A 20718-nucleotide genomic window follows, 5' to 3' on the forward strand; every position below is an offset into this window, starting at 1 on the left:
TGATTGATTGCTAGTTTCATTTTTATTCACTTTTGTATTTTGATTTAATGTCCGTGTGCGTTTCTTAGGCCAAATGTGGATTCCTCATACCCATCGTGTGTTGACTTTGAGCAAATTATTGTAAGCTCAATTTCAACTATTGTACTCCTTTTACCCTTTTCGGGTTTTTTAATATATTATATAAACTTAAAATAGAAATTAGTAAAACATAAGCGGGGATAGCTCAGTTGGGAGAGCGTCAGACTGAAGATCTGAAGGTCAGGTGTTCGATCCACCTTCACCGCATATATATTTTTAAAATTTTTTTATTTTTTATTTTTTTAATAGAGGAAACATTTGTACTTAGAAAAACAAAATGATAGTTGAGACATCATAGAGGAGTTGGTGAGATTCACGCCATCTAATGATGATGATAATGTGAAAAGAACAAAAAAAAAATCTTAATATAAATTAAATTTTTATATCAAACTTTAAAATAAACACTTTTTTATATCCAACATAAAATATTAACTCTTTTATTGTTAAGACCCATAACATCTTGAAAATGGTGTATATTTTTACTAACTTATGACTAAATATGTTAATAGTAACTATTTGGAAACGCCCAATTACGGAATTGGAGCTGAGTTTGTCTAATCTATATATATCTAATAACGCTTAATTTAAAAGGTTGGAGGTGTACATCACGCTCTCTCCAAAATTATTCACATCATCATTGTATTTTCTCTTTCTTAGATATATATATATATATATTTCTCTCTTCATTTATCTTTATCAATTAATTATTTTTTATCCCTTACCATATATATATTCACACTAATAATATATAAAATATATATTTTTTCATCAATTCTATTAACTTTCATCATTAGTTATTCTATGTCTGTTACTCTTATATATATATATATATATTAATATTTTTTTATTAATTATTTTAAAAATAAACTTAATGATTCTCGTCTAAAATATTATATATATTAATCACGCTCTCTCCAAAATGATCAACATCATCATCATAGGTATTTTCTCTTTCTTAAATATATATATTTCTCTCTCTTCTTTCATTCTCAGGAAATCAGAAATCGTCTCCCCCTTAGATCTGAAAGAGAACGAGGCTTTCAGTTATTTCAAAGAAGATCCATATTTGTGTAATGTGGTATGAACTCTTGAGCTCAAGTCTAAACTTCTTATCATATATTTTTATTAGTTCTTGAAATATAACTTTTCTTCTCTATTATATATGTTTCGTCTCTCCTTAAGTCTTATTTTGTTATTCAAAGACAGATGAGAGCAAAGTTATCTAGAGACTATATATATATATATAATAATTCCCGATTTGTTTGGTTGGTTTCAAGTCCTTTTAGTCATCACTTTAATCTATATATATCTATATATATATATATCTAATAACGCTTAATTTAAAAGGTTGGAGGTGTACATCACGCTCTCTCCAAAATTATTCACATCATCATAGTATTTTCTCTTTCTTAGATATATATATATATTTCTCTCTCTTCATTTATCTTTATCAATTAATTATTTTTTATTTCAATTGATGTTTTGATGGAGATGATGGGTTCATTGGACTCAAGATTAAACAACTTTGATTTTTTTTATTAGGTTTTAGCGATAATGGTGCTATCATGGTTATGCAAAGTTGTTTTTGGTGATAATCGTGTTATCATGCCTGAAGGTGTGAGCATTGGTAAGTCAGTGAAATTTAGATCATTTTATCATAAAATTTATTTGTAAAAAGATTTTTTAATTTTTCTATTACATTAATTCTTGATTTTATTTGGTTTATTTCAGGTACTTTCAGCCATTATATGCCATTATACTTCTAGATGCAATCTATTGTCTGAATGTTTGTTTACTTAAAATATTTTAATTTTGAGATAATTGTGTTTAGCTTTAGATTTCTTATCTTATGTATACACTAACTTGGAATAATTTGTTTAATACTCGTAATTTTAATGAAATAATAATGTGTTTTATGAATTTAATTTTATGGTGCAACTACTATTTTTATCTACTAATTTTATGTTATATTTTAGTTTTTTATACTCCTATTTTTATTAAAAAAAATGTTAATAAAAATAAACTCAATAAATATAACCTACAATCTATATATATTAATATTTTTTATTAAATATTTCATCTAAATAATTTGATTATTTATAAAATATTCAAATATAATAAACCCTTCTCATCTAAAAAGTCATTTAAGATTTGTATTAAATATTAATATTAGTTATGAAAACTATTTAGGATATTTAAATTGTAAAAAAATATACTTACATTACATTGAATATGTTCACACTAATGGATAATAAATATTATTATAACCTCTAATTAATTCAGTTTTATTCTAATTTATAACTAATTATTATAAATAAAATTAACTGATAATAAATATTATTATAACCTTAGAGAAGATCCATATTTGTGTAATGTGGTATGAACTCTTGAGCTACCACATATGATAAGTCTAAACTTCTTATCATATATTTTTATTAGTTCTTGAAATATAACTTTTTTTTCTCTATTATGTTTCGTCTCTTTTAAGTCTTATTTTGTTATTCAAAGACAGATGAGAGCAAAGTTATCTAGAGGCTATATATATATATATAATAATTCTCGATTTGTTTGGTTGGTTCAAGTCCTTTTAGTCGTCACTTTAATATGTTGATTTTTAATATTTCAATTGATGTTTTGATGGAGATGATGGGTTCATTGGATTCAAGATTAAACAATTTTGATTTTTTTATTCGGTTAGTTATTTTGTGTATTAATTTTAAGGAAATTATTATTATTTTAAACCGTCATTAAGACTATTTCTAAAATGATTTTTAAGAAATAAAAATTGAAGGATTACTTTTTAAATGTAAAAAAAAAGTCGTTTTTTTTAACATTTCAATCATATTTTCAATAATTCTTAAATGTAATTAACGATAATTATGATGAAATATATTTTTATTAATAAAATTCACTTTTATTTTATGACAGTCTTATCTAGAAAAATTATATATTTCTTAAAACAGATTAATATGGATAATTTTTATTGAGATTATAAAGTACAAATCAATAACCATAACTTTTAACATAATTGTTTTAATGGAAAATTAACAACAATCTTTATCCGTTTAAAAAAGAGTCAATAATGCTTTTATTATCCTATTGATTGTGGATTATGTGGAGTGATTAATTAATGGTATTTTGATTTTCATATAATTATTTATTGGATATAAAATAAATAATTAAAATTATGAAGCTTGTATTTAATGTAAAAAAAATCAAATTATTGTTAAGGGACTTAAGTTGGTCTAATTTATTTTATATAAATATGTGTTAGAAAGAATTGAACCCAGACAACTATATTATTATTATTATTATTATTTTTAAAAATTTGGGATATATATATAATAACTTCGTTGAACACCTACATTTGGGTAGAATCGGATCTAAGCATTGGCTAGGGAAGCGTCCCGTAGTAAGAGGAGTAGTTATGAACCATATAGACCATCCCCATGGGGGTGGGAAGGGAGAGCCCCAATTGGTAGAAAAAAAACCCACAACCCCTTGGTGTTATCCTGAACTTGGAAGAAGTAGAAAAATGAGCAGTTAATCCTGTTGTGAAAAGAGCTATCATTGCAAAAATATGTGAATACAACTAACTATCATTAAGAATTTCATCTTTAGACCAAAAACAAGCAAGGGGTGGAATACCGCAAAGAGAGAGTGTACCTAAAAAAAGCGTTTTTTTATAATTGGCACGTGTTTTGTTAAACTCCCGATAAGAATCATATTATGACTTTTATCTGACGAATATCCAACAATAACTTCCATTGAATGAATAACCGAACCAGATGCTAAAAACAATAATGCTTTAGAATAAGCATGAGTAATTAAATGAAATAAAGCAATTCGATAGGATCCCATACCTAAAGTAAACATCATATAACCCAATTGAGACATTGTAGAGTAGGCTAAACCCCTCTTAATGTCTTTTTGAGCAAGAGCTAAAGTGACTCCTAAAAATAATGTTATTATACCAATTAACGAGATTAAATTCATTATATAAGGTATGGTTATGAAAAGAGGAAGAATACGAGCTACAAGAAAAATGCCCGCTGCTAGCAGCATGGATAAGCGTTGAAATAGGAGTAGATCCCTCCATAGCATCGGTAACCACACAGTTACCCATGAAGAATGAATTGTGCAGATTTAGCAACTGCGCCGACAAATAATAGAACAACACACAAAATAACCAATAAAACATCAACCTCATTATTCAAAATATTGAATATTTCGAATAAATCCTGAAATTCAAAACTACCTGTTATCCAATAAAAATCTTAATTTTTTTTTATATTTTCACACAAATAAATTTTATATTTTTTTAATAAAATAAAAAATTATATGTATTTTTTATTTATTTAAAAATTAAATATTTTAAAAACAAATAACATTTCTCTCACCTATAATTTAATATATATTAATTTACTTTCCTAATTTTTTTTCTCTCTCATCTTTATTTTTATATATATATATATATATATTAAATTCTTAATTATATAAGAGAAAATTTGAGAGTTATTATTATTATTATCATAATTATTTTTATATATATTAATTTTTTCTTCTTAATTAATATTTTTTTATTTTCTTTTTATAACTTTAATAATTAATTTATATTTTATTTTCTCTTTATATTATTGGATAGATTTCTCGGGGCTCCAATTATTTTTAATGTTTAATTCAATCCAGATGAGATTGATGCACAGGAGGATGTGACGTCCATCGCGTCGTCTTCTACTAACCTTCCACACTGTAACTACATATATCCTTAAGGTACACATTGATTTTTCTGAGTTTCGATTGAACTTGTATTATGTTACACTTTTTGGTAGACGACATACTAGAAAATTGTTTTGCTGCAGGACATCGTAGATGGTGAGTGCATCGTCTTCTTCCCCTGATGAGACGACGATGGCGATGAAGACGACGAGGAAGAGGAGAGATGAGAAGAATCGGAGGAGTGACGTGATAGTTGTAGGATACCAAGTGTTCGACGAAATGACAAACAGAGATTCTTACTTTCTCATCTCCTTTAATAAATAAAACTTTTATATAATTTTCAGAGGAGAATGCACCTTCCACCATTTTCTCAACTTTTGATTTCTAAAAATTGTCTAAATAAATTTTATTCTTCCTAATTGCTTAAAGTTTGAGCCAATTTTAAACCTTTTTATAATTGAATCTAGGGTTAATTATGAGATTATATAAAAATTCATCACTTTACTTCCAACTCTAGGCATTGTTTAATTCGATTATGACATAACAATTGTTGTCACAGATTTGTTTGGTTTACTCGAGGGAGCTCAACAAGGTTTTGGTTTAATCCATGAATTTCTTAGTCACATAGAGAGATGTTTTTTTTTGGTAAAATGAAACTATATATTCATTAATGTCATCATACTGTGCTGCTGCTTATTTATAACCATTATGAAAACCAGGTACAAGTTATTGATGGTTCATCTAAACAGCCAGAATACGAATATGATTCAGTTCGGCTTAAAATATAATTGTTTATTCTAGAGCTTTCTGAAAAACCATGTTGGGTAGATTATAAATAAATTGATCTTCCCGAAGCATATGAGAAATGGGCATCATTCAAGGAAAATATTAAAGGACGTGACATTATATGTTTTTTGTATTAGTGCTGCCACTGGAAAGGGTACCCACAAAGTGATACCTGTAGCTTATGAACTCATACTGGCTCAAAGAGAAGACAGTATAAATAAAGTTCTCACCCTTTATTTAAAAGAAATCTTAATATCTCTAGAATATTTAAAATCTTATATTAATGTTTAGATACAAAATTGTTTCCAAATATTGCTCTCTTTTAGAGTGGGATGTCTCAATTTTCATTGTATCTCAACTATGGACATCTTTCTCTATCTATAAATTTATTAACAGCTTTTTAGAAGTATATTACACACGTGTTTATGAATAATGAACCTATAAACATATTTTTGTTTGTGATGATGATACAAAGCATAAACTCTTTATTTTTTATGTTAGATTCACTTTTCATTACTAAACATGAATTGATAATTATATAACTGACAACTTTTCATTTCAGTTACATAGATTCAGAAAGATGTTTGGTAGTTTATAACAAAATGAATCATCCAGAAGCACACATAAAAATGGGTATCATTCAAGGAAATTTTGAAGGACGTGGTATTAAATGTTTTTGTATGAGTGTTGTCACGAGAAATGGTATACTAGAAGTGATATATGCAGCTTATAAACTCATATTGGCTCAAAGAGAAACAATATAAATCAAGGTCTTACCTTTTTTTAAAAGAAATCTTAATGTCTCTAGAATATTTGAAGTATCATATTAATGTTTAGATACAAATTTGTTTTCAAATATTACTCTCTTTCAGAGTGGGAGGTTTCTATTTTCATTGTATCTCATCCAAATACATCTTTTTGTATCCATAAATTTATTAACGTTTTTTCAGAAATATAATGCAAAAGTGTTTATATATAAACATATTTTTGGTTGTGATGATGATACTAAACATAAACCCTTTATTTTTTATGTTGGATTCTCTTTTTATTACCAAACTTGAATTGATAATTGTATAACTGACCACTTTTCATTACAGTTGCATAGATTCAGAAAGAAGATTTTGATACAAGAGAGAAAAATATTATGGTTAAATATAGTGACGAGAATAAAGTGACAGTTATAATGTAGTTAATTGTGAAGAGTGTGTTATGAAATGATTTTAGTTGTATCAGATTTCAGCACGTATTGGAAGTATGTGGAGTATTCAAGTCTTTGTCTAAATTTTGGTGTAAAGGAGGTGACACCGTTTTTGTTGGAGAGGTTAAATTTAGGTTTTTCTTCTTCCAACGATTTTGTATCTTCTTAATAATTGAGTTATGAAAACACATTTTGCAGATGGAGATGACATGGAATGACTCTAATGGACCAGATGACTTAAATGGAATTAAAATCTTAACTTTCATCTACACAACATGTAAACATAACTGATCACTTTTCATTACAATTAAATAGATTTAAAAAGAAGATTTCAGCACATCTTAGAAGCAAGTTGGTATAGAAGTCTTTGTCTAAACTTGGTGTAATAGAGGGTGACACCGTTTTTGTTGAAGAGGTTAAATTTAGCTTATTCCAACGATTTAGTATTTCTTAATGATTGTTATGAACACATTTTGCAGAACACCACTAAATTTGCATTAAAAATTTTCATTCTTTAACATTAAAAAGAACCAAACTTATAAAATTAATAAAGAAATTAAAATAGTGTAAGTTCATGTTTATATTTATATAAGAATATTTAGTTCATATAAGTTCGTTTATAAAAAATTAAAATATTGTAAGTTCATATATGTATATATATTTTCTTTTAATATAAATATATAATAATTTTATATAAATATTTTTTTTATTATATATAAACATATTGAATTAAATATCATATAAAAACTTCATTTATATTTTTTCCCGTACAACGTAGGGTATTTTACTAGTTTTTTATTTTAGTTCACTTATAATTTTTTTTACCCACTAAGGTAGATAAGTGGTAATAGTCAGTTTAAGGGATAAAATAGTCACGGATTCGATTTTAACCGGGAGTGCTTTGAGTTGAAATGGATATCATACTAGTTTTTTTTATTTAAAATAAAAATTTATTTGGGTGTTGATTTAAATTATAATGTTCTTGAATATATATTAACAAAATTAATAATATTTATTCGTTCAAATTCAACTCAACTCCCGTTACTTATGCATTCAAAACATATCAATTTATTTTGATCTTCGTAACTAAATTAAAAAAAAAAATTATCTTGAAAATAAACAATATCTTAAAACATATTTTGGTAATGTGCTTAGGCCTTGTTTGAATTTAGGTTATTTAAAAAACATAAAGGGAGAAAAAATAATAATTATTAATAATTTTAATGAGGAAATAATTATTTTTGATAAAAGGTTTAAAATATATTAATATATATAAATAATATAAAAAATAATAATTCAAATATATGATATTTTAATATTTTAGTTAATGATTTAAGTGATGTAATGAATGAGATGAGAGTGAAATAATGTTTAATTTTATTTGAGTTATTTAAAAAACCGAACTAAGATCTTTACAAAGTTTGGTTGGTGAGATTTTCAGCCGTACTTTATTTTCATAAATAAAAATTTATTTAAGTGTTTATTTAGATAATATAATGTTCTTAAATATATATATATATTAACAAAATTAATAATATTTATTTGTTAAAGTTCAGTTCAACTATCTCATGTGTTTTCAAATATGCCTATTATTTGTTTATATTTTTATCTTTGAAAATAAACAAATATCTTGAAACAAATTTGGTGATGTGCTTGATTAAGATGTTTACCAAAGTTGGGTTGGTAAGATTTTTTTTTCAGCACTCCAGTTTCTTTCCAGTTTCTCTTTTTATTTTTTATTTATTTATTCTTTCTAAAAATTCCAAGTTGAATATAAATAATTAAATAATATCAGAATAATATATATTTATTATATATATTACTTCTCACCAAACACACAACACAATATCATTGTCAATTTGTCATCCCCACCAACAAAACCCATGTTTCATAGCCTTTTCATTAAAAATAATATGATTAAAACACGGTTTAGTTTGTTTTCAACTTAATTACTACAGTTTAATCTAGACAATATATAACTCCATCACATTTGAGAATCAAACTAGACCTTGATATTAATTATATGACTCATGCATAAACCCAATAATTGCTCACCCCACTTTACATTTTATGGATAACACGTCAGTACCTATTATTATTATTATTATTATTATTATTATTATTATTATTATTATTATCTAAATACAATTAATCAATTTTAAGTTAATAGGAATATTATAATTATTTTATAAATTATAAATTTTCATTTTAAAATGTTAAAATAGTATCATTTGAAATTTAAGCATTTGTTAGTTCAAATTGAAAATCTTTTATCTTAAAAAATAAAAAATATAAGATCAATTCTCAAGTAGTGATCATAATTTTAGAAATCTTTTTAATATTTTTTGAATAAAAATAAAAAATAATTTGTGTTGAAAATAACTTTTAGTTAATTGTTTGTAATATTCTTATTTTTTTTCAATAATTCTCTTATTAAATGTTATTTCATTGAAAATTATTTTATTATTTTAAAAGATTAGTATGAAAAAAATGACATGCAGAGAAAAAAATAAAAAATAAAAATTAAAACTAAAAAAAATAAATAAATACTAAATAATTATCGAGTTCCTAAATTCTTGAAAATAACGATTAACTCTCCGACAGATTTTACCTACTTTACAGGATGAATCTCACCGAAATATGAGTCGGATCCACTTCAATTATCTATGTTAAGTTCAACCCAAATCATTTTGTTTTTTGAAATGATCCTATATTTTTATTTTATTTTCAATTAATTAACTCTTTGATTATTTAATGATAAGAAAAAAATGATAAAATTCATGTTTGTTCATAATTATTCATTTATTTTATTTAAGTCCATCTATAATTTTGTTTTTCAAATTCAACCTATCCCAACTTAAATTCCTAAATTTCTCATCAATATTAGTGAAGTTTAATTTTGTTTAATTTATTTTATTAATTTATGATGATGAAACTTTGAATTAAGCTGTTTCATTTATCATTTTTTTTTTTAAATTTATAATTTATTTTACTGATTCATTTTAATTTTTAATTGAACTATGTAATTTGAAAATTATGACAAATATTATCCTAAATTGGCTTGTAATATTATTTTAATATTTTTATAAAAACAGGGATTATAGAATAATGTAAAAATTTCTGAAAAATATTCACTATATTCTTTATAAATAGTCAAAATATTACAGAAATTTGATTAAATATAATAATATATATTAAAATAGTCAAAATATTACAGAAATTTGATTAATCAATAGTCAAACATCTCACCGACTCCCAAGTTTTTTCACCGTTGATTTTGAAAAAGATCGAACGGTCAGAAACGCTCCAAAATTTCAACAACCATAACCGATAACATTCAAGTAATGCCTTAAAAAATTAATTAAAATAAAATAAATAAATAATTTCCAATTATTCTATATAAAGGCTGCGAGGTTCTAGGTCGAAAATCGCAGACATTCAAGTAGTAAATCTCTCTTCCTTCTTCGTCGGACATTCGTCGGAAAAGTCACCGGACCGGCGTATCCTTTCAAGGCAGGTATTATCACTTCGTCAATCTTCTCCTTCTGAATGTGTAATGTATTGAATCCTATCAGATATTCAGATCCAGTTCTGATTCTGTTGTTTTTGTTCTCAAGTTTGATTCAGTTCTTCAGATCTGACTTCAATTTTGAATATGTTGCGTTCTAATTACTTAGATCTCTTTGAATTTACTGATTTTGATGTTTTTGAGTTCGGTTTTCTTCGTCGTAGAAATGAAACGCGGTTGTTTAAGCTTTTGTTAAGCTAATGATAGTAGAAATGGAGATCGAGTCATGCATGTGTAGCTGTTTCATTGTTTAGCTTATGATTTCGTATCTAATTACGTGGATCTCCTTGAATTGACTGATTTTTGACGTTTTTGAGTTCTTTTCTTCGTCATAGAAATGAAACGCGGTTGTTTAAGCTTTTGTTATACTAATGATAGAAGACACGGAGATCGAGTCATGCATGTGTAACTGTTTCAATGTTTAGCTTATGAATTTGTATCTAATTACGTGGATCTCCTTGATTTGACTGATTTTTGACGTTTTTGAGTTCAGTTTAAATGAAACGCCATTGTTTAAGCTTTTGTTAAACTAATGATAGAAGAAACGGAGATCGAGTCATGCATGTGTAGATGTTTCAATGTTTAGTTTATGAATTCGTATTTATATATGATTACACTCTGTATCTTGCGATTCTCAATTCTAAGTACTTATGTTTTGGATATGTGATGTGATTATGCAAAAGGATTTCATCTGAAATTTTCTCAATAAATTTGTTGAAAATTTGAAAGAAAATTACTGTTTATGGTGGATGGAAGAAGAATAAGATGCAAGGAATCCTTATCTGAAATCCTTGTTTATTCTGTAGGAATATGTATTATGATAATTATCGAGGATTGTTTGATTTATATTGGCTTTTGTATTGAATTGTTGAGAGAATCTGATTCTCTTTCAATGTATAGATAGTGGACATGAGTAGTTTATTCATCACCTTTTCTTAATCGCAGAATGGAACCTGAATCCTTATCTGAAATCCTTGTTTATCCTGTATCCATATGTATTATGATAATTATTGACAGGATTGTTTGATTTATATTGGATTTTGTAGACTAAAATGAAGTTTTCTTGTGATGAATTGATGACGAGAGAATCTGATTCTCTTTTGTGATGTATAGATAGTGGACATGAGTAGTCTAATTCATCGCCTTTTCTTAATTGCAGAATGGAAACCTTTCTATTCACTTCGGAATCTGTCAACGAGGGTCACCCCGATAAGCTCTGCGATCAAATTTCCGATGCTGTTCTTGATGCCTGTCTAGAACAAGATCCCGAAAGCAAAGTCGCCTGCGAAACCTGCACCAAGACCAACATGGTCATGGTGTTTGGAGAGATCACGACCAAAGCCATTGTGGACTACGAAAAGATAGTCCGTGACACCTGCCGTAACATCGGGTTTGTTTCTGACGATGTCGGTCTCGACGCAGACAACTGCAAGGTTTTGGTCAACATTGAGCAACAAAGCCCTGATATCGCTCAAGGTGTCCATGGACATCTCACCAAACGCCCCGAGGAAATCGGTGCAGGAGATCAAGGTCACATGTTCGGCTATGCTACCGACGAAACCCCTGAACTCATGCCCCTGAGTCACGTCCTCGCGACCAAGCTCGGAGCTGTCCTGACTGAGGTCCGCAAGAACGGTACCTGTCCCTGGTTGAGGCCCGACGGGAAGACTCAAGTAACCGTCGAGTACTTCAACGACAACGGAGCCATGGTCCCAATCAGGGTCCACACAGTTCTCATCTCAACTCAGCACGATGAAACCGTGACCAACGACGAGATCGCCCGCGATCTCAAGGAGCACGTGATCAAACCAGTCATCCCTGAGAAATACCTAGATGAGAAGACCATTTTCCATTTAAACCCTTCCGGTAGATTCGTTATCGGCGGTCCCCACGGTGACGCTGGTCTCACCGGTAGGAAGATCATCATCGACACCTACGGAGGTTGGGGAGCACACGGTGGAGGTGCATTCTCCGGCAAGGACCCGACGAAAGTGGACAGGAGTGGAGCCTACATCGTGAGGCAGGCCGCCAAGAGCATCGTGGCCGGTGGGCTCGCTAGGAGGTGCATCGTTCAGGTTTCTTACGCCATTGGTGTCCCTGAGCCACTGTCTGTTTTTGTCGACAGTTATGGAACTGGAAAGATTCCGGATAAGGAAATTCTGAAGATCGTGAAGGAGAACTTCGACTTTAGGCCTGGAATGATCGCTATCGATTTGGATCTTAAGAGAGGTGGAAACGGAAGGTTCTTGAAGACTGCTGCCTATGGACACTTCGGAAGAGACGGACCTGACTTCACTTGGGAAGTTGTGAAGCCCCTCAAGCATGAGTAAAATTGAGTGAGTAGTAGACACAGAAAAAACACAAAACACAAAACAAAAAAAGTCTTACGTTATTCTCCAGTTTGTCTGTTTTGTTCATCATCTTTATCCATCCCCATCCCCATCCCCCCTTTATGAATTTGTGTACTGTATTAATATTATTATCTACATCTTTTTGTGTGGTGATCTCCAAATGTTTACTATATGTTGAAGCATATTAGAGTTGTTATTACATGTTTCTTCAAATGAGTTCAAAACTGTATCAGATTTTGACGTTTATGATCACTATACTTTTTGTTTATTTTCATTAGGCTTCTTATTACCTAATGGTTTATGTATATGTGATATCATTCAGCTTATCAATTTCTCCGAGGATTCGATAATAGGTTACAATTTTGGAGCATTTGAGGAAACTTGGATGTGGAGTAGTGTTGGATTGGCTCTTCATGCTGGTTTTGATCCTACAAAGTGAGATTTCATTTTTCCTGCTTTTTTTTTCTTTCTATTATTATTGTGTGACAAATTGGATTCAAAAGCTGGATCTTTGTTGTGAATAATCTCTTAAGAATGGTAATTCAATTTTGAAAATCTATTTTTCAATGGTAATGGGAAGTTTACTTGGCTGTATAAGTAGGTGTTTTTTTTGTAAAAGTTGATAGTGAGTTTGATTTGGACAATAGTATAATCTCTGGAAAAACAGTAAATGTCTTGCTTAAGATAAATCAAGACTTCGACCCACAAGTATATTTCGAGAAACTTGAACTACTACTTCATACAATAAAACCATTTTTTGCTAAAAAAATGTTCCACAATGGTTTTTTTGATGCAGTGAAGCCCAGGGGCGTTCATTGTCATCAATGAGAGATCCCCTGTTACGAATTATCTTGCTTTTCTTTTATTTAGGGTTTTTTTATAAAGTAATTCTCAGTGTCTACGTGGTTGGTAGATTTCGACTGCTTTATCATGGCCGTGTTTCTCACAGGGATGGGTAAAACAGTCATTTTCTTTTAATTTTTTAAATTGGACTGTTTTGCTCTTCTTTGTGAGAGGAACAGATGATGATCCGTAGCAGGTGATCTCTCCTTATTGTCATCAATTTGGTTGGTGGTGTTTTAGGTTCGAGATTCATTGTGTTAAAATGCTGTGAAATCAAAATTGATGGTAGTTAAAACAAAACTTAACTTTATAAGTGCACTTCAGATTTTTTTTGAAAGCATAGAGAGATTAGACACTTGAAAGGATACTTAAATAATTTCCATCTTTTCTTGTATAATAATTAGAAATTGTGTTAGATTTACACTAAAAATTAACCCTAGTTTATCTTTTTATAAGCAGCCGGTGTATATTTTGGGTTCGGGTGAATTTTGACCCGTTTAATTCGATTAATAAACAGATTAAAATCGGGTCGACCGAAAATAGATCCGTTAATCCGTTTATTAATTTTTTTTGGTAGGGTTTTATATTTTTCATTTTTATTCACTCACTCATATTTTTTGCTAAAAAAATTTGTGATTTAATTTCATTGTTTCTTTTTTGGGTTAAATTGGATTAAGACGTTTAAATGACTATTGAGTCATGTCAATTAGGTTGGGTTCGAGTCAATCACAACTAAATAGATAAGTAGTTTCAGTTTAGTATCAGCCAACCTAACATGTATTGTTACCCTTATATCGAATGCGTACGATTTCAACTTACAACCTTAAGATTGTCCCCCTGAATATTGGGACTATTTTTTTTAAGGAAATGATCAAAGTGAAAACATATTAAAATAAGATGATGGTTTCTTTACGATAATACAATGAGTGTTGAAATTGGTTTATCTCTATTAGGATAGGCATTTGAAGATCATTTGAGTTTTTTAAGGCCTCTAGGGTGTATATTAGTCTTTCTATTTTTTTTTATTATTTTATTATTTTTTTTTTAGGATATCAGGTTTGATTGGCTGAACCTTGAAACAAAAGTGTTGTCATATTCCATATTTATTTAATTTTATTAAATTTAAGATTTAGTATAAATGAATAAAATCTTAAATAATTTATTGTTTTTTATTAAACAAAAATATATATTTAAATTGTTAAAAACTCAACATCAAACAAAACTTGACATGCCGTGTCTTAATTGCATACCATTATGGAGTCACACTGATAACCCGCTTTTAATGAGGGCCAAATATATAGACAAAAATAAAACTTCAATTAATTAACTAATTCTTTTTTTTATTTAATGAAATAATTTGTTAGTTAAAATAATAATAATATAATATGTTTTTTTTTAAAACCTCACTTTTACTCTTCTTAAACAAAGGTCATATATATTGATATTGTTACAATAATTTATTTTACTATATACATAAATACAAGATACAGTATAAATGAAACAAACTAGATAAGATCAAATGACGTTATATATAATAATAATAATAATAATAATAAATTAGTTAGGTATAGTCTTGTTAGTTTATGATGTTCTATTTATTTAATTAATTTTTTTAGAAAGTTGGGTTCCACTCTTTTTTCGGAATGCGATTAATCCCTGCGGGTTAAGTATATAGTCCGAAAATCTATTCAACCAATTTAACTAGACGAACGGAATTTATCGTATAACAGGCTCGAACTCAGGTTCTCATAGATATTGGGGACATAGGGTATCCACCATCTTTTACTATTTTTTTTTATCACCAAATCATTTCATTAAATAAAAAAAATAGTTAAAATAACTTATTTGCTATTTTTTTAGAGTAATGATATATACAGGACTCTTATACATTACCTTCGCATATCACCTACCTCATTTGGTAAGAAAGAGAAAATATATCTTAAAAAAAATAAAGAGAGAGACAAATATTTTCTATTTCTTTTTAAATGAGGTAGGTTTATGCGAATGTGCTGTATAAGGGTGCTATATATATCATTACTCTTTTTTTATCACCAAATCATTCCTATATGAAGGTACTGTATAATGGTGATGTATATATCATTACTCATTTTATAATTTGAACCAACTGATTTTTTTTAATGAGTTTTTTACTATTAAAAAGTTTGAACTTATAATTTTTTTTAAAAAAAATATATATATTTAAAAGAAAGAAGTTGGAAAGGCTTTAACAGAAAGTAGCTTATTTTGTGGAAAAATGTTGATGGGCAAATGAATTTGGGATTTGTCCCATCCCCAATTATGCAATCACAAACAACATTGATCCTATATATATAGCAATTTAGATATTGGGTTGTTAAATCATGCAATTTAATTATAATATAAAGTTCTTGGTTCATAGAAAGATAGAGAGAGAAGAGAGAGAGAGCAAGTAATAATTGTTTTGAATCTTGATTAATATTAATTATTAATGGAGAATGGTTTGTTTCCTTTGTTGGGCATGGTGATAGTTCAAGTTGGATTCGCCGGAATGAACATCTTTTCGAAGCTCGCCATGGATTCGGGCATGAATCCTTACATCCATGTTGCTTATCGCCAAATCTTTGCCTTCTTTTCCATAGCCCCTCTTGCCTATTTATTCGAAAGGTAATTTACTAACTTTTTTTTGTGTTGTAATATTCCCGAAAAACTCGAACTCATGAACTTGAGGACATATGAGTTCTTTTGCTCTAATATTGGCTTTGTGGTGCTCAACTAGCCATTGAGCTGGGGCAAACTCATTACGAGGGCAGCCCATTAGAGGTTTTATTATAGATCACGGGACTAGAGCAGTCCAAAAACTATGGTAGACTCTTATACGATATATATATGAGTCTCCACGTCGCCCCAAGTCATGGTTAAATTAGTAATGACTAATTTTCAAGGTGGAACATCGATCAATGCAACTTTATTCGGTCAAAAACTGAACTTAACCATGACTAAGTTTTTCGGTCGAAAATCGAGTAATGATAATATTTCTAAATCAAAAATTCGATATCTTATATAATAAATGCGAGTTTTCAAAAGTCGGGATTTGTTGTGTGCATTAGTTCTAGTTATTCTATGGTTATACGTGTTATTTTTTAACTTATTTTTCTTGACACACTTTCTTATAACTATAAATAAAAATTAGGGTATTTTTTATTTTCATTAAAAAATATTCTGATTTAGATAAAATCGTGTTAAATTTGTTCAGAAATAAACCCTAATCATAAAAAAAATTACTTAATAATTCTTTCATGCATAATCAAAGACGGATCTACGTAAGGGTTTGGGTAGATTTTTAAAAAAATAATTTTTTTTACGGTTAAAATGTGACATTACCCCATAATTGTTTTTTAAAAATTCAATATAATTCACTGTTTTTTTAATATAATTATTAAAAAGTGGTAAAACTTACATTTATTTACTCGTTTTATCCAAAATTTTCTCGTTATTTATTTAAGTTCACCTTAATTTTTTTAAACGTATCTACCACCGAATCCTAAGTCTTTCCCATTGCATAACCCTACACTTTATTCAAGTTATAGTGAAAAAATTTAAATGGTTCAACCAAAAATTAAAATAAGAAAAAATAGGTTTATGTGATGGAGAGAATGCATATATGAATGTCAAGTCATGCATTTCTTACATGGGCAAGCGTTACGTGCATGGTATGATTGAGAACATACGTGATTAGTTAGATAATTAATTAATTAATTAATTTGAGTTTATCTTTAAAAATTGATTAACTTCTATTATTAATTTTTCTTTATGATATTGTGCAGAAATACAAGACCAGCAATGACCCGACCCATTATTCTCGAGATTTTCTTATCTTCTATTTTTGGGTAATTTAATGAATGAATTTTATAATCGTTAGATAACGCTCATGTTTAAACTTGATATAGTTAAAATTTATGTAGGGCTACGTTGAATCAAACACTTTATTTTGTCGGGTTGCAAAACTCGACTCCAACCATAGCATGTGCAATATCGAACATTTTGCCAGCCCTTACATTTCTTTTAGCAGCCGCATTCGGGTGGGTAAAATTCTATTACTATGGTTCGAATGGAATACATTTAAATAGAATAACTCTCAAATAATTTTGTTTTCTTTTAAAAAAGTTTAGAAAAGGTGGGAATGAAAAGTTTGGCGGGATATGCGAAGGTGTTTGGAACATTAACTTGCGTTGGAGGAGCAATGTTCTTATCGTTTTATCATGGAAATATCTTATTAGGGAAATCGACATTTCATTTTAGTAGCATTAGCCTTCACAATGATCATCATGGGAGCAATTTTTTATCGGGGCCTTTACTAATCATGGCAAGCACTCTTGCTTGGGCGGTTTGGTTCATTATTCAAGTAAGCGAGTGATCTTCCGTTTTTATTTCTATATATGGGTAATTTTTAATGAATATTGTGTTATAACACAAATGTTTTAATTAATTTGGTTGACATAAGACGAGGATAAGCGAGAAGTACCCTGCACCATTTACTAGCTCTTCGATTGTTTGCTTCATGGCTAGCATTCAATGCATTATAATCGGCTTATGTTTTGATCGCAATCCCTCCTCGTGGTCATTGGCAATGCCCATTAGAGCATTTTCAAGCATTTATGCGGTAAGAAAAAGAAAATCTTAATTGATTAACCGAGATGCATGCAAAACTAACAATTTAATTTGTTTTGATACATGAATTAGGGCGTTGTTTGCACGGCATTAGCATTTTGCCTTATGTCGTGGTGTATTCAAAAGAAAGGTCCTCTATATGTGTCGGTTTTTAGCCCCTTATTGCTTGTTATAGTGGCTGCCCTTAGTTGGATTCTTCTCGAAGAGAAACTATACATGGGCACGTATGTATTAACGCAATTTCCTTATATATAGTCATGTCGCAATGCGGGGATAGTTAATGTCGATATTAACGTTTGTGTTTGTTTTTGTGAAGTGTCTTAGGTTCTGTGTTGATAGTATTGGGGCTCTATATGGTGCTTTGGGGGAAAAAGAAAGAAATGTTGAATGTTGGGGTGGAAATTAACACATTGAATATAAAAGGGGTAAAAGTTGAGGGAGATGAGAAGTTGGGGGACTTGGAAGTTTGAAATCCAATTGAATATAAGTGTGGCTTGCCGTATTTACGTTTTATTCCACTTCAAGTATAATTAAGAAACGTTTATTAACTAATAAAAAAACTCATTTTTTTGAATGACCACAACACTGAATCCAAATTGAAAATGATAACTAATGAAACTAACTAAAACGGTTTTTACAACCCGAATGAAACGGTTGACAAGTAGTCGAAACTCTAAATAAATCGACCATAAATGGAATTTCGATTTTTGTTGGATAAAAGAAAACTCAAAACTGATTTATTTGTGTATTTTTATTTATTATTGTTTTATATTTTTTTTAAGTAAAATTTTTAATCGATCTAATCAAACTTACCAACCCGACATTACAAATTTTAAACAACTTAACCGAACTTAACTTAGTGGTTGTCGAAACTTTACACCAACCGACCATATTAAAATTTGAAACATATTCACAATTTGGTTGCAACTATTTTCTTTACGTTAATTAATGTATTGGTCGAATTGTCAACGGAGTATTCTTCTTATTGGGTGAACAAATGAAAATTCGAATTTATTCTTTTAAATCTTACTATTTTGGACTTATTAGAGTTAAAGATATACAAATGATGTTTATCTCAACGGTTTCAAACGTTGTTAACTTATTATCTACGTGACATTTATAAATAATTAAATAAAAGATTTTTATCACTAATTTAACTATCAAATTTAATGAATGGAGAGTTTTGACTACCGATATTTAGAGAATTGATAGTCAAAACTTTTTAATTCGCAGAAATTCGGTAGTTAAACTAGTTACATAAACATTTTATTTATTTATAAATGTCACATAAAAAATAAATTAATAACGTTTGAAACTGTTTATTTTGTATAATTTTAACAATAATGATCCTCAAATTATATGGTTTGAATTAAGAGATCCAAAATCTCAATTAGCCATAATAAAGAGTTCAAATTTGACCGTTCGACATTCTGATTTATGTTCTGATTTATGTATAGAGCCTACATTCTGATTTATGTATAGAGTCTACATTCTGATTTATGTATAGAGCCTAGCTAGTAAATAAACATCCACATGAATTAGTCTTATATATATATATAAGACTAATCACGATAAATAAAAGATACGAATAATAATGAAGAAAACACATAAATAACATAAAATTTACGTGAAAACTCAAAAACAGAAAAAACCACAGACAAAGAAAGAGAATTTTCACTATGTTGTCAATAAAAAATTATAACTTAAAAGAGAAAAATGTTGATGTGATGTCCGTAGTTTTTCCCGTTTTTGGGATTCCACATAAATCTTGTGTTATTTACGTACTTTCTTTATTATTACTCGCATCCCTTATTTATCTTAATTAGTCTCAAATCCATATTCGTTTTCAACAATTGGTATTAGAGCCTTGAGCTTTTTATTTTTTATATTTTGAGACTATATCGGAGATGTCGAGTATGAATTACGATATGGATCGCAACACTAGGTTTTCTCTATGGTAGGTAAAGATGCAAGCTCTCTTCACTCAGATAAATTTGGACGAAACTCTATTAGGGTTTGATAAAATGCCCGATTCATGGACAATAGAAGAGAAAAAGAGGAATGATCGCAAGACTATGTTTCACATACATCTTTATTTGTCGATCAATATTCTACGGGATGTTTTAAAAATATTCTACGGGATGTTTTAAAAGAGATGAGTGATGTTGAGTTATGTCTGAAGCTAGAATATCTATGTATGACAAAAAAAATCTTACTATTAAATTGCCTATGAAACAACAATTATATTTTTATCATATACTAGAAAACATGTCTTTACCAAATCATTCAACAACATTTAAAAAATTGTTGCTGATTTAGTAACCTTGGAATGGAAGTATGGTGATGAAGATTTAGCTTTAATTATACTATGTTCGTTGCCCTTATCGTACATCACGTTTCGTGAGACTATTTTATTTAGTCGTGATGTTGTCACAACAAATAATATTTATGAATGTCTGATACCAATCTTCACCTTCACACTAATCTAGTATGTCAAAAGAAAAATTAATCTTTAAAATATAGACAAC

At 28.7% G+C, this 20718-nt stretch overlaps 2 protein-coding genes and 1 non-coding gene across 4 annotated transcripts; all 3 read left to right on the plus strand.

The window, feature by feature from the left end:
* Nucleotides 1-212: 212 nt before the first annotated feature.
* On the plus strand, nt 213-285 carry TRNAF-GAA. The gene has a single exon. It is a non-coding gene; the product is annotated as a tRNA-Phe (tRNA).
* Nucleotides 286-10190: 9905 nt separating this feature from the next.
* On the plus strand, nt 10191-12853 carry LOC124941343 (S-adenosylmethionine synthase 1). 2 transcript variants are annotated; one of them, XM_047481650.1, is made up of 2 exons: nt 10191-10298; nt 11509-12853. In XM_047481650.1, exon 2 carries the CDS (start codon nt 11510-11512, stop codon nt 12677-12679), a length of 1170 nt encoding a protein of 389 aa, XP_047337606.1. In that variant the 5' UTR covers nt 10191-10298; nt 11509; the 3' UTR covers nt 12680-12853. The 2 variants fall into 2 exon arrangements, with proteins under 2 accessions (XP_047337606.1, XP_047337607.1); XM_047481651.1 differs by having other exon boundaries at nt 10197-10294.
* A 3179-nt stretch (nt 12854-16032) lies between these two features.
* Nucleotides 16033-18680, plus strand: LOC124944030 (WAT1-related protein At1g09380). Its single transcript, XM_047484488.1, has 7 exons — nt 16033-16186; nt 17347-17409; nt 17485-17601; nt 17687-17924; nt 18024-18182; nt 18263-18414; nt 18507-18680. Exons 1-7 carry the CDS (start codon nt 16041-16043, stop codon nt 18658-18660), a joined length of 1029 nt encoding a protein of 342 aa, XP_047340444.1. The 5' UTR covers nt 16033-16040; the 3' UTR covers nt 18661-18680.
* Nucleotides 18681-20718: the final 2038 nt, after the last annotated feature.

Source organism: Impatiens glandulifera, chromosome 6, assembly GCF_907164915.1.
Source record: "Impatiens glandulifera chromosome 6, dImpGla2.1, whole genome shotgun sequence".
NCBI lineage: Eukaryota > Viridiplantae > Streptophyta > Magnoliopsida > Ericales > Balsaminaceae > Impatiens > Impatiens glandulifera.